Source organism: Anser cygnoides, chromosome 20 (assembly GCF_040182565.1).
Source record: "Anser cygnoides isolate HZ-2024a breed goose chromosome 20, Taihu_goose_T2T_genome, whole genome shotgun sequence".
Lineage (NCBI taxonomy): Eukaryota > Metazoa > Chordata > Aves > Anseriformes > Anatidae > Anser > Anser cygnoides.
The window spans coordinates 1,885,173-1,898,695 of record NC_089892.1 but is presented as its reverse complement, the minus strand read 5'-3'; the positions used below and the strand labels follow the sequence as shown (position 1 = coordinate 1,898,695).

General features: G+C 46.4%; 1 protein-coding gene across 9 annotated transcripts in view; it reads left to right on the top strand.

Annotated features, from left to right (window-relative positions):
• CRB2 (crumbs cell polarity complex component 2) overlaps window positions 1–13,523 on the top strand; it is a 67,579-nt gene that overhangs the window by 22,006 nt on the left and 32,050 nt on the right. For 3 of the 9 annotated variants that reach the window (XR_007159421.2, XR_007159424.2, XM_013188699.3), the window contains exon 1: window positions 5,779–6,453. The exons of 2 other annotated variants lie outside the window; for them this stretch is intronic. Coding sequence is in view for 5 of the 7 variants with exons in the window: in XM_013188699.3 (XP_013044153.3) it covers window positions 6,381–6,453 (73 nt within the window). In the remaining 2 variants the exon portion in view is untranslated. Of the gene's footprint in view, window positions 1–5,777; window positions 6,454–13,523 lie in introns of those variants that run through there. 4 more of the 9 variants (XM_066980570.1, XM_048052063.2, XM_048052097.2 and 1 more) reach the window with 2 other exon arrangements.

Here is a 13,523-nt window from a genome sequence, read left to right as displayed (position 1 = left end):
GGACATCTCAGAAGAAGAAACAATTGACTCAAGTGGGAGCTCCAGTTAGTGAACTGTTCTTAAAATAGAAGGTAACTTAGGAGATGTTTGCTGCTCTGTCTCGCTGTGGCTCAGTCAGTGGTTATAATGATATTGATGGCCTAGAAAGTCATGAGTGTGCAGGCCTGAGATACTGAGAGAGCTGGGCAACGTCCCCAGCTTGTGAGTGGAAAATGGCTCTCAGTAGAGTTGTCCCTTGTCTTCATGGTGACAGACATGTCTGTTTAGTTACCTGGATTAGAATAGGAGGTAGTGAGAATATTGAATGGAGTGTTTATTGAGATGCAAATGTGCAAAAGAGAGCCCCACATCTTTGTCGTCCTGGAGAAAATTACTCACTCCTCAACATTTGGCACATGTGTGGTCTGCATCCATTCTGCTCCTTGCTACCGACTGTGGTAAGAATGCACATTTTGTGGAGTCCCAGTTACAGAGCATAATGTGTGCATGAAGGCTGCAAGAGATCACAGAGATTGCATCTGGAAGGAAAATGAGGCAGTGCTTGCTGATTTATGCAGCTTTCAGAGGTGTAATTTCCGTGGCACACTTGTCAAATACAGTGCAACAGGCCTTTGAGGCCAGGCTGCCTCAGAGCACACTACCTCTGCATGCTCACACAGAGCAGCTAGATGCAGTTGTTTTTCAGGCCCAGCTGGGAGCTTTCCCAAAGTTCCCTTTTCTCCACCCCCTGCTTTGACCTCCACAAAGTGCTAAATTTTGCATTAAAAGGTTCCTTTCCCCCAGACTCTGCTGCAGGGATTACTTACTCCTTTCCTTTGGCTCTGATTGCAGGTTGCGCTGCTTCTGGCTGAGCCTTTAACTCTTCCCCTGGAGCCTGCTGAGCCCCCTAGGGAGCGCTGGGACTCCGGGGTTGCCAGCAATGCAGACAGTTGCAACAAACTGATTCAGAAGGGTGCCTCCCCAAGGTGGTTTTTGGCTGGCAGATCGGAACACTGCCCAGCACTGCCCTCTCGTGGCCCGAAAGGCTCTCTCTGGGCAGTGCTAGTCGTGATAAAAAAGAGAGACATTTCATTTACAAACATGTTGGATCATTTTGACAAAAACGGCAGCAAAAAGTCCTGGTAATACTCAACTTCAAAACCCTCTTGGATCCAGGCAACATATTGGACACATGCTTCTTCCAGCTCTAGCACTTTACTTACAGAATATCTTGCCTGAGAGCCGTCTCAGTCAGTTAGCTGCTTCCTCTTAGCTGCTCAGCGTCCTCATCTCCCCGTCTGCCAAGAGAGGCCTCCTGGAAGGGGTTCGCCTCCACTGATGCAGCTGTAAGCAGTGGAAGAGGATCAAAGGGGCTTCAACTTGACCTGTAGCACTCCAGCAGAGTCTCACATAGATCAAAGGAGACGTACATGGCTAGAGCCTGACTTCTGTAACTTCTCGTGGAGATAACTTGGCAGAAGCTTGGCTCCGTCTTTACGATGGCCGAGGCTGCATGTAATGTGAATGGCCTCGCGCGCTGGAGAGGAAGCTATAAAGTATTGTGTGTGTGCTAGATATCCTTGTTCCAGTTCTTCCAATTTGTTCTTTTCTGAAATGAAACATGTAATGGGGATCTCTGCACAGGCGGCTGATATCGCAAGGCAGAGGAGTTGATTCCAGGCTTCAGGAAGTCTGCTTCCATTTTGTCCCCTCAAACCCTAACCTCAGACCTTCCGTAGCCTGCAGACAAACGGGAGTCTTCCCAGAACTGGGTGGTAATCCTGATTAGAAGAACTTATGCTTAAGATGTCACTTTTCTTAAGAGGACCTGGTGTTGTCCCAGTTTCTCAGTTAAAGCAGGATTTCAGAGGCTTTCTTCCTTCTCTGTGCTGTATGACTGACGGGTCCTTTGTGTGTTTGAGCCAGGTCTCTGGTGCATCGCAGGACTGAGAGTGTGTTGCCACAGGATGGCGCCTGCTGGCCAGGCTTTCAGGGCTGCACGTACGGGAGGAGGCAGACCGCACACGTGCGTGTAATTGTTTGCTATATTCAGTCTTAACTCACACAGATATTTCCGATGAAATTCCCATAAGTGTTTGTTCTGCCTTTGTTTTACAGGCCTGCTCCTCTGCCTTAACACTGCAATTTTATCTGAAATCAATTATTGTGTGCCAGGAAAGGGAGACCGGGTCAGAAACTCTGACCATATTTCTATATTTCCATATCTTGAGAGTGTAAATTTTGTGTGATTGTTCCCAATTTTTAGTAGCAACTTCGAGGTTTTGATTTGCAGACAAAACTTGGCTCATCTGGCGTGTGGGTGTTGCGGTGGGTGGCAGAGCGGTCGGTGTGCTGCTTGGCACGGGGCTGGTGGCTGTGGCTGGTGGCACTGGGTTGACAGCGCTGGTGGTGCAGGAATTTCTTCTCAACTCCTGTTCTCACATAGTGGCCTTTGCTTGAATTCATGCAGTGCAGAAGGGACATCTAGTGGCCAAATGGAAAAGTAGTGACATGGATTTTAAGGGTAATTGTTATTTGCAAGAAAGAGCAAATTTTGAGAGATTGGGCCCCAGAGAACCCTCAAGCATTACATCACCGAACTGTCTTTGAACCCTTCTGTTTGCAGAATTGGTCTGTGGGTCTGTAGGCTTGAAAGTCCAGAACTTTAAGTCTTTTTGAATATATCTGGCACTTTTTGGCTGTGATTGAGAGCAGAAGTGTACCAAAGCAGTGATTTTTCCAACGATTGTTTTGAATGGAACTGGAAATTTGTTTAACTAGCATAACTTCGCTTGTACCAGGCCTGCAGTCACTGAGGGTTGTGCCTAATAACACTCGGCGGAAGCTGATGAAAAAAAATCAGAAGATTTTGGTCCCGTTAGATTGCATCGCTCAGTTCAGAAAACTAGAATATTTGTTTGGTGGTGAGGTTCCAGAACTGCAGGGAGGGAAGGTGAGGCTTGTAGTGAGTACCCTATGTGCATAGACAGGAGGCGGGAATCACCCTATTTTTACCAGCTTCTGTCTGTGGTACTGACTGTCACCTCACACGTGTAATCTCTAGTATCCAGTCTGTAATGTTAGCACTATTTAAGCCCAGTGTGAGGAAAAATAGTGCAACCATGCCACCATGCATAGTTCTTTGTGTGGAAAGCACAGACTGTTTTGTTCAGGTACTTTGCTGTGCGATTCGTTGTGAACTGTTTGTAGAAAAATGTGTAGGATTGTTTTGTGAAAAGTGTGCAAAAAAGGAGGTAACATAGAAAACAGAAAGGTTCTGCAGGGTACCCCAGACCTTCTCTCTCCCTTTTCCCCTAATCCAGCTCGCCTGCTGCTGCCCCATTTTCCTGGCATGCATTTCCGGCTTGCAAAGTTTCCTGCCTGCTTGCTGAGAATAGAAGCCTTGCTGTTACGCTGTCCTTAAGTCTCTCGTAATGAGTGTTACACAGACGAAAGCAGCTGTGTCCTTTGGCTCTAATTTTAATACTATGGTAAAGAGCAGATTATACTGACGTTGGGCTGCAGCAGCGCAGAGGTAGCACGAACCATGGCCAGTGTGGGGAAGGCTTTAGCAAGGATGACTAAGGACTTGGAGCTTATTCTTTAGATAACAAATCCACCCAATTGTGCTCTTTCTTTGGAAATGTAGTCAAGCCTAACAAATCAGGGCCTTAACAGAGTTGCATTAAAGTCCTTTAATTGGACTAAGCTGGTTAATACCTGCATTGGTTTCTGTATGCCCCAGGGCCCAGCACAGAAGTGGTCTGCCATTTATGTTGGCAAAATCCCATACAATTGCAAGCATGAATGTTGAAAAATTAAATTCTAATATCCTCATAGGTAGACGCCGGATTAAAGTATTTTACTTAGGATAATGAAGCAGATGTCTTGACCTGTGCAGGCTTTGGTAGCTTGGGCTAAATGAGCCTTAAGTCCCAGCAGACCTCTTAGATGTGCTACCAGTTAACATTGTCTGAAATGTACTGAGACACACCAGGAATGTTCCTCTCAAGCTTTTTTATTTGTTCAGCCTCTGCTAAACCGTTTTGCTCTTTGAATCTAGCTAGCAGGTACCAGGTCTTCAGGAGCCAGCGGCTCCGTCAGGGGTGTGAGGTGCCACAGACCCCAAAGCAGCAGCTGCACGTGAGATCTTAGCCTCTGCGGGAAGGCCTCTACTTTGTTCTGTGTGGGAGGTCACTACACTGCCTCTGTTGTACGAACACTGCACGGCCTGCAGGTAGACACACGAACCAGAAATTACTGTGGGTAGTTGTGAAGGATTGCAGTGTTCAGCTTAGAGAAGGTGTTTGGTGGAGGAAGAGCTGTGTTCCTTGCAGTGTAGCCGTGCAGTGGGTTCGCAGGTATTGCTTCGACAAGGCAAGTTGTTGGCAGCATCATTCACACAGGTGAGGCAAAAAGTTCTGAGCAGAAAGATTCTGCACGTCAGCGCTTGGTTACATCCCCTGGCAGCAAAATGAGAATCTAAGGAGGGAGAAATGAGTTCCAGATGGCTGCCGTAGCTGGCAAGAAAACCGATGCTGAGGCTGGTCTTGAGAAAACAGAGTGGAGACACCAGAGCTGGCAGTGGGGGCAGGGTGGTCCAGATAAGGTTGATAACACATGATGCATCATCTGCGGAGTGTTCTGAGGCAGGACAGTGAGGTGAAGCATTTGTTACCAAATTGTGGTGTTCCGCTGGTGAAAATGCCCACCGAACGTGCTGTTGTTCTGCCTTCTGTGCTGAAGGGAGAAACAAGGTGGTAAGCAGCCATTTCCCCGCACGTGGCCCGTCAGCCTGGCCAATGTAAATTACTCAGTGCAGGATTTCTGTTGCTTTCATCAGATTCTTGGGGGGGTTGCCTTTATTTATTTCCTGCCATAAAAGATTTCACAGTGGACGAACATGTGAGTAATGGCAAAAGCAAGAGTCAGTCTCACAGCTTTCTCTGAACCCCTGCTGTAGTTTCGCATACACCTTTGTGCACAGCAAACGTCACATGAGACCCTGCCAGAGACTTACCCTTAGTTTTACCTTTACTTTTAGTTTTAGCTTTGGGATATATGGAGCACTGACTCCAACTTGGAAGCGTGTTTATTTTGTTCTACATTATCCTGCATTTTCAAGTTAAAATTGGTGAAGGTTTGCATGAATCTGAGCTTGCTCTGGGGGTTGTTGAATTCTTTACCTCAATAGTTTGCAGCTGGGACCTATTTGTGGTATTGGTAACCTGTATTGAATAGTAGGATACCTGTGGGAAAGAGCCCATGTTTTAGTACGGAACTTGTCCAAAACAGGAACTATTTTTTCATCAATTTCTGCACTTGGTTTCCAAGTCTGGCACAGATATTGTTAAGAGTTTGGAAAGGAAGAGAACCGATGAAGCACTGCAGTAGATTTGCAGCGTAGGTCTGTCTGCACCAACTCCTCGCTGTCTTTCATGTTGCTTTTTTAAGCTAGGAGCTCGTACGGCATCTTACCTGCCTTCTATTTTTAGTTGTCACTGGAGGGGTGAGGCAGTGTACGTAATTCTCATTAGGGTTAATTTAATCCAATTGTGATGTGGATTTGAGGTACTTAGGAGGTCACAATTGAGCGTGAGCTCTGTCTGTTTCCAGGTACTCCCCCCAAAAAATGGACACCGACATTTTTTTCCACTTGTAAAACTCTAAGCACATGCATGTAACCGTGGGGATGTGATGTGGTGCTTGTGTTACACAGGTGTGTCCGCTGGTCTCTGTGACTGGGAGAAGAGGGTTGGCGTACGTCTCGTGGGTTTGTGTGTTTCGTGGGTCCACAGATCTCATGAGGCAGCAGTAAGGACCAATGTCTCTGCTCTTTGGAATTAGTAGTGAGCTTTTTGTGTCTTTCGGCTTATATTCTCTTTGGACAAGTCGTCCTCTTCTGGAAGGTCCTTGTCGAGCCTCACCTGGAACAGCGGATGCTGACTGACGCGGCACCCGCACCCCCGCCATGACCCCAGCGCCGGGCTCCTGTCCCGGCCGTGGAGATCCGAGGTTCGTTTTCTTCCTCAAGTCGGGGGAGCTCAGGAAAGCCAAAAGCCGAGGAAGCACGCGGGGGCCCGTTCCTCCTCGCCTCGAGCCGCGCCCGTCCCCGTCACTCCCCCCGCGGTGCCGGGGTGCCGCGGGGCCGGCGGCTGGGCCCCCGCAGTTCGCTCCGGGCGATCCAGGCAGCGTTTTCCCTGTGCTCCGGGGAGGCGAGCGGAGCGGTGCGGGGCCTCTGTCCACGGCGCTAGTGCTGGTCCCCGCTGCGCCGGCATGGGGGGGGTGCCTCTGCCGGGGGCCGTGCCGCCGAGCCCCTGAGCTAGGGAGCGCTGCTCCTCGCTGGCGTGCGGCTGCCGGTTCTGCCGGAGGCTTTTAGAGCAGCCGCTCTTAGACCTGTCATGGAATTAAAGAAAACTACATCCAGGGTGTGCGGTGCTGCTCTCCTGCTGCCACTTTTCCTCTTGTTTTGGGGTAAGTTTTTGTCTTCTGTGCCTGATTCTTACCCAGATAGTATGCGGTAACTTTAGATCAGGTCTGTGATCTGCCCTTCTATTGCAAACGTAACTGAACAAAATGCCGCTGCCATGGTTAGATTTGGAGCCTGAAAACTTCTTGTCAGGAAGATAAAAGACATTTAATTCTAGATAAGTTTTTCCCTCTATTTATTTCTTGTCTCCTTTTGTCCTCCCCCCTGTGCACTTGTGAGTGCATTTATTCACTAGAGCTAAAAGCGTGTAAGGAAGTACTCAGCTATTGTAGTTACCGCTTGCTCCACTGAAAAGTTCTAAATTTCACAGCTGTGCCCATACAGAAGAAACGCAGCTTTATGCCCATTCTGTATCCTTCAGAAACAAGGCAAAAGAGGAGTGTATCTAGGGGAGTATAGAAGTACGTTCAAGTGTCAGGTATCTCTGGTGCAAAATGTGGAGGAAGAAGACAGTGCATGAGTATTCTCTCTTAGAGATTTTGAAGAAAGTAGATCCGTCCTGAAAGTGCAATAAGTAATGAGGTAACAGAAGAGGTAACGAGGTGATGAGGTAACAACATTGCTTCTTGTTGTTGTTGTTTGGTTGCTTGCTTTTTTTAGTATTTTTTTCCACAATGAAAACTTACTTTCTAGCCGCAGAACATACTTGAGCATACTGGGGTTCTGCAGCTTCGCAGGAATGTGTCTTTGGGCTTCAGAAGTCACCCTTGTATACAATTTCTTATGGTCCCTAAAAAATATATTTGTTTCTTCTGGAATGGGTGCCTGGAGATCTGCTGGGCCTAGACATCTGTTTTAGTCATCTAGGGATTATAAGGTCATGTCAGGAACATGTCCAACCTTTTACTGGAAAATATGATTGGGGTTGAACAGGCCTCCTTATGCTCTTCTCAGCACCGCCAGGCCAATGTATGTATATAAAAGTCCTGTTTGGTTGCCACTCAGATAGAACAGCAGTGAACAAGGATGTGAAAAAGTAAAGATAAAACTACAGTCAAAGTGCCTTCTCTCTGCTCATACCTGCTGGATGCTGCATTTGGGTGTTTCTCACACTAGTGGGTGATGTTTATGGCCTTTTTCAGCTTTCTTTTCATTCCCCAACGGTCTTTTTTTTTTTTTTTTTTTTTTTCCTCTGAAGCCTCCCTAAATTGACTTTTCTCTGATCACCTCCAACTATGAATATGAAGTCAAACTCTGTTGTTTCTGGGTTCTTTTTTTTTTCCTCCTACCAGCTTCTTTGTGTGGTGCGTTGGCTCCAAGTGCCTGGAATTCCTCTGGCCACAGGGAAGCAGCAGGACTGTCTTTTGTATCTAGTAACCATAGCTACTGGTTTGAAGTGGGAGGCAGTCATGGAGCCTTTGTGCTGTGCAGGGGGAAGGAAGGCCTGTTGCACACACGCGGTACGTTGCTGCCAGAGTTGGTGTGGGCTGGGGGTTGGTGCTGTTTGACCGCTGCACCGATAGCTTTCCTCTTTTGGGTGAAGCTCTTCTCTGGAACAGTATTTTACTGAGAATGTCTTTTTCTTTTGGATGGTGGATGACATCTCAACATAGCCAGTAAAGCTCAAGGCAAGCCCCGGTTTCCACAGTCTTTACACCTGCTCCTATTTTGCAAGGGGAGTTCAGCCAGGTTTTACCTGTACCGACTGGCGGTATTTGTGTGGCACCTGTAGAGCTCTTAAGGCCGTAAGGAAATGCCTTTTCTTGCCCTTGTGAGGCATAGGACTACTTTTGTTATTTCTAATTGGCTGAGTCAAAATACCATTGAGGCACAGTGTAGCTAAGTTATTTGCTTAGAATTTGTTGAGAAAATGCTGGTTATCCAGATGGCCAGTTGCAAACTGTAACTGCAAGACCACCCGGCTCCCAGATCCACGCTATCTCCAGTTGTTTAACATAAACTCCAGAGGGAGAGTGGGGTAGCCTCTGCATGTGACTGCAGTTTTAGTGCTGCTTGCTGTGTAATGGACAGAAGAGCTCTCAGCTTAAGTTGTGTTCGAAAGTAGATTCTGGAGAACAGAACCAAGTGTCAGCTCTTTTCTGTTTCCACAACTCTAGGCAACAACAAGCACAGTAACTCACATACCTTTGGCTTGTAAAATGCTTTGGACGCCTATTGAGAGAGAACACGTGCAGGCAAAACTTTTTTCTGGCAGTTTGCTGTTTGCTTTAATGCGAGCTCTTGAGATTAGCTGGGACATCCAGCCAGTTTAAATCTTACCCTCTTCTAAACATGGAAACAAAGAAATGCAATCCTTTCAACTCTGTTGATTGTCAGTAAATTTGAATTAGAATTGGAAATTAAAGCTTATGACTCATTTTATTTAACTGACCACGCAGGAAACCCCCGTCTCAGTATTTGATCTGTGGAAATGGCTGAGAGATCAGAGAAGTGCAAGCCATGAAGGTCAGCTTGGAGGAGTGTTTATTGAGGGGAAATACGGGGATGTTGTAAGAACAGAAGATCAAAGAGTTACTGTGGCAATATATGCAACACTATCAAAACCATTTATTTATAGCTTGTGTCTTTCTCTAGGTTCTAGAGGAAAGATAGTGGGAGGTACATCTTCATAGATGTGTTAAAACATTGAACAGGTCATAAGAAAGATCTAGCTGGCTGTTTGTTAAGAGTAAGTTTAATTCCCTGAAGCGGTGCTTCTGATTAATGCTGTGAATGCCTCTGGCCATTATATTGGCACTGCTCTGCCCTGTGGATTGCTGCCCACCATGTGGCACCTTTCAGCAATCCACTGGATAAGCTAGGTGGGAAAGAGCCAGGAATAAGCAGTCTGCTTCTTTGAGGGAGTAATGTTATGCTTATTTCACAGGGGGAAGCTGAGCCACATCTCCTTATGCCTGTCTTCATGGTAGTCTAGTGACCTAGACCTCTATAAATTCTTCGCCAGTAGTTTCTGTTTGTAGTCTGTATGCATATCTGGCATGGAAATCTTCTGCCACACCAAAAACTAGCATGCAAGTGTTGTGGTTTGGAACCTGGTGGTCTCCAGTGACACAGAAGAGCGACACAAGAAGTAGGCTGGCAAGTGAGAAGCACGCAGTATCCATCTAAAACTTTGGATAGGAAAACCCTGAGTCTGAACTGATCCTTATAAAGGCCATGAACAGAGAATCTCTTTTAAAAATGCCTCCTCTGAAAGATGCGGCAGGCATTGGTAGGATCTCTAGCACCTTCCTGGGCCGTTTATTCAGTATTGCCTCAGAGGTCACCTGCTGGTTGCCAGCACTGCTTTCTGATTATTTGATCTTTTTTTGAGATTTTTTTTTGTCATAGTGCCATGTCTTGCTTCACAAAACTTATCAGATCTGATGAACTGGTAGCCTCAGATGATAACTATGTTTAGATGCAGCCAGCAGATATATCAGCGTGTGTTTTTCTGCGTTCTGCTGTGCCAAGGACAACGTGGGGCTTTGAAGGCCCTAGGATGCAAAAAGTGTCCCCGAAGAGGTGCGGTGTGCTCCCGGGGCAGGTAAACTGAAGGCTCTTGCTAAGGAAGGATTTGGTTTTGTTGGGTCACTGCTTTCCCCAGCAGATAGGCTCGCCCTCTGCAGTTAGCAAGCCTGGGGGGAGGGAGGGAGGGCAAGCAGCAGCAAAGCCCCTTCTCAGCCTGCCCGGGCCTCGTTGTGCTGTGTGGGACCCGGGAGCAGGCGGTGGTGTGCGCCCTGTCACTAATCCTGTACACTGACCAGGACAGGGAAAGATCAGCAGAGGTCAGCAGGGATTTACTAATATAAGCACATGCCTTCCTGTTGTCAAGGAAACCGAACTCTTTCCATTCCTTTAGTGGGTGACACAACTGCTAACTAAGCTCTGGGATACCTGAAGTGGAGGGCTCCTCTCTCTACCTTCAGCCTCGCTGCCTTTCCCCAGCAGGAAACGTGCCAGGGTGGTCAGCGGGAGCCCTGCTGGAGTCGCATCAGGGTGGGCTCCTGAGCCTTCACCCCTCAGGCTCTTTGTGGGTTCCTCTAGCTCAGCCATTGTGGTGCAGTTAGGGGCTGCTATTGGGAAGCCTGCTTTTCTCTCCTCTTGGTTGTAATTGGTCTTTTTTCGAGTTGTTGCAGTGAGCCGCTGGGTGAAATCCACCCGAAGGAAGCCCTTTTCTCCACAAGTCTCCTGAACCTTTTCATGAATGATGGCAACCAGTGGGGGCAAGGTGTAAGGCCAAGGAATTCAACAGGGCAAATCCATGCACAAACATATGTAATGCTTAATGTACGGATCGTAACTTTGGAAACATAAAGTAAGACTTGTAAGCATGAAGTAGTCTTTTCCCAAAGTATATCATTAAAATAATAGAGGAGAATATGCCTAAATCAGAGATGCAAGTTGCATAATGGAAAGCAGAAGTGCTAATTGAGGAGATGAAGTGTGTAAACTCTTTTCTCCTCCCTGTGGGAGCCCTGCTCCTCGAGGAGCTGACTGTATGTTCCTGGTGTGGGACTCGTGCGAGGCTGTTGGTGCCGCGTGGAGCCTGGTTCCCTGCCAGAAGCCTTGCAGCTTCCGCATGGCATTTCACATCCCTGCTGCCCTTCTGGGAGAGGGAAGCTGAGGGGGATGCCAGAAGTTAGAGCCATGCAGGCTAGATTCCCATACTTTTGTCTCAAAAAGCCCCACTTCAGATTGACCCAAAGGTAGGACAGACAATTCCTTCTATCATTAGTGCTCCCATAATTAGTCCAGGTAAAGTACCCAATCTGACATTGCCCGGGGCTCCAGAGCCTACCTTCTCCTGCTGGGCATTGTCTGCTTCTGGAGGTGATTCAGGCATCTGGGAATGCTGAAAGCCACGCCTGGCAGGTGTAGAAGTGGGCAAGTTTCACATCCTGGAACTAGTGAAAATGTGTTTGATAGTGTTGGTGTGAATCCAGAAACAGGAACAAAATGCACCCTTTTCTGTGACCGTCTCTCCTTGTGATAGGCAGTTGTAATACTTGCATTATGTGCAGAAATAAAACATGTCATAGCGAGTAGAAAAATCTAACTTTTAAATTCTGTAATACCTCCGATGTAGAGCATTAAAGGCTTTGAATAATTTAATCTTAGAGGAGACTTGTGAGAATGTATAATAGTATCTATTGTATAAGCTGGACAATCTGATAAGGAAAACGGAATTGGCCTGCCTAAGCTCACATCAAGTTTTTGCCAGGCCAGGTAATAATTTTCTGGCATCCTGACTCTTAAGGCATTTGTGTCTATGATTGTGAGCGTTAGTAAGAGAGATGATAGTCAGGAGAGGGTGACTAGAAGAAAATGTACTCGGTGCAGTGCACATGCGTGCAGAGGTGTTCAGGGAGGTACCGCTGACTGCTTATAATTTTCTAGTGTGTGTTGAGATAATATTGTGCCATTTGAATGAAGCATTAAATATAATTAAAAACCAACCAAACATTAGTCACATGCCAGTGCTGTCCTTCAGTGTGAAGAAGACAAGATGATCTCCGGGCTGATAACCTAACACATGCCACTTTCCTGCCGGAATTTTAAGTGACTGCTAAGAGCACCTTGAAGGTAGTTATCAGCGAGGCATGATATCGTTGTCAGTGAGTACGTGCTAGGGTGACGGTTAAGGGGTGCCTTCCGCTGGTAGTGCTAACGAAATACCAGAATGGAGGGGAATCTGTGAAAGAAGTCACTTCACTGCAACTTATGGGCTTTAAAAACAAGTATAAAACTATTAAAGCCAATTATTAAAGCCCAGAAAAGCAGCTCATTTGCCTTAAAGTGATACAGAAGGTCACAAACCCCCCTCTTTTAGGGAAAACCTTTGTTAGCTTCTTTTAAAGTGCAAAACCAGACCTATCCTGACAGAGCTCAAGGAATGCTTTATATCTGTCTCTATAGCCTTTGAAGTTCCTCTTAATCCACCCCTAAATGCCTGGAACATATTCTTCAAAGAAACTGTGTCTTCTCCAGTTTCATTCCAGCATAGGGCTGCAGGATGGCATGACTGCAGTATAGTGGTTGTTGTTTCTCTGCTTAAAAACATCACTGATTTGTAATGTTCTCGTGAAAGGTAAAGGAGAAATCCTGATCTAGCAACATAAACTTTTGTGGAAAGCTATAAACTCCAGTCATTCAGTGACTTCTTTTGACCTTATTTTCACAATTTTCATAAAACAGCATGGTCTGAATTGTCTGTTTTTATAGTCATTATACAGATGTGGTGTAGCAGGAAACGCTAATTTATTTGTTATGCTTTATTAGCATTTATTGCATATTCATATGCAATTCACATTCACATAGTAATTTATGCCAAAATTTAGAGGAATTACTGTATGCCCTTGGGCTGATTGATGAAAATATCAAAAACCGAGCTAAAAAAATCATGTGTGTTCTCAGTCTAGGTGGCAGCCTCCATCCTTGATACCCGCTCAGGACGCTGGATTCTTGCAGACTGTGTGTAGCTCTCTGGTGATGCCACAAGTGCTCCGCTCACTTCTCACTGCTGAAGTCCCCCTTTGTGAGATGGCTTTGTAATAAGATCTGCCGAGAAGTAATGTCAACTCTGTGACAAATTATTTAGCCAAAACTTTAGCATTGCCACTGGATGGATGTTAGGGCTGCGCTGTATTTACACGGGGTCATGTTTTGTCCAGGGGGAATATTGTAGTAGTAGTGTGGCTGCCTGCCTGGGCATCCCTGCCAGAGGCCAGCTGCTCAGCTCCACTGGGCATTTCAGGCTTTGAGAGAGAGATGGAAATAGAAATGTGTCTTCCTTCTCTTCCTTCTTGTTTTGAGAACTTTGCTGTCTCTGGTAATTACCTGTCTCCTTGCCTAGCACCAGGGTGTTAAGGGAAGAGGTTAATTGATGCACACAGGTAATGTTCATCTTTTGATGTGGAAAGGTGCCAGTGCTGTGCTTGAAGCATCTCCAGTCAGAATTCTCACAGGGGCTAAAGTGGAGTGGAAAGGAGCCTTTACTAATTACCTGTTTGATATTAAATTGCAACAGGTGCCACGGTTCTTTAATGACCACTGCTGTGTTCAGCCCGAGCTGAGACTAGTTAGGAAGATCAAGTAGTGAAGAGGGTTTTTA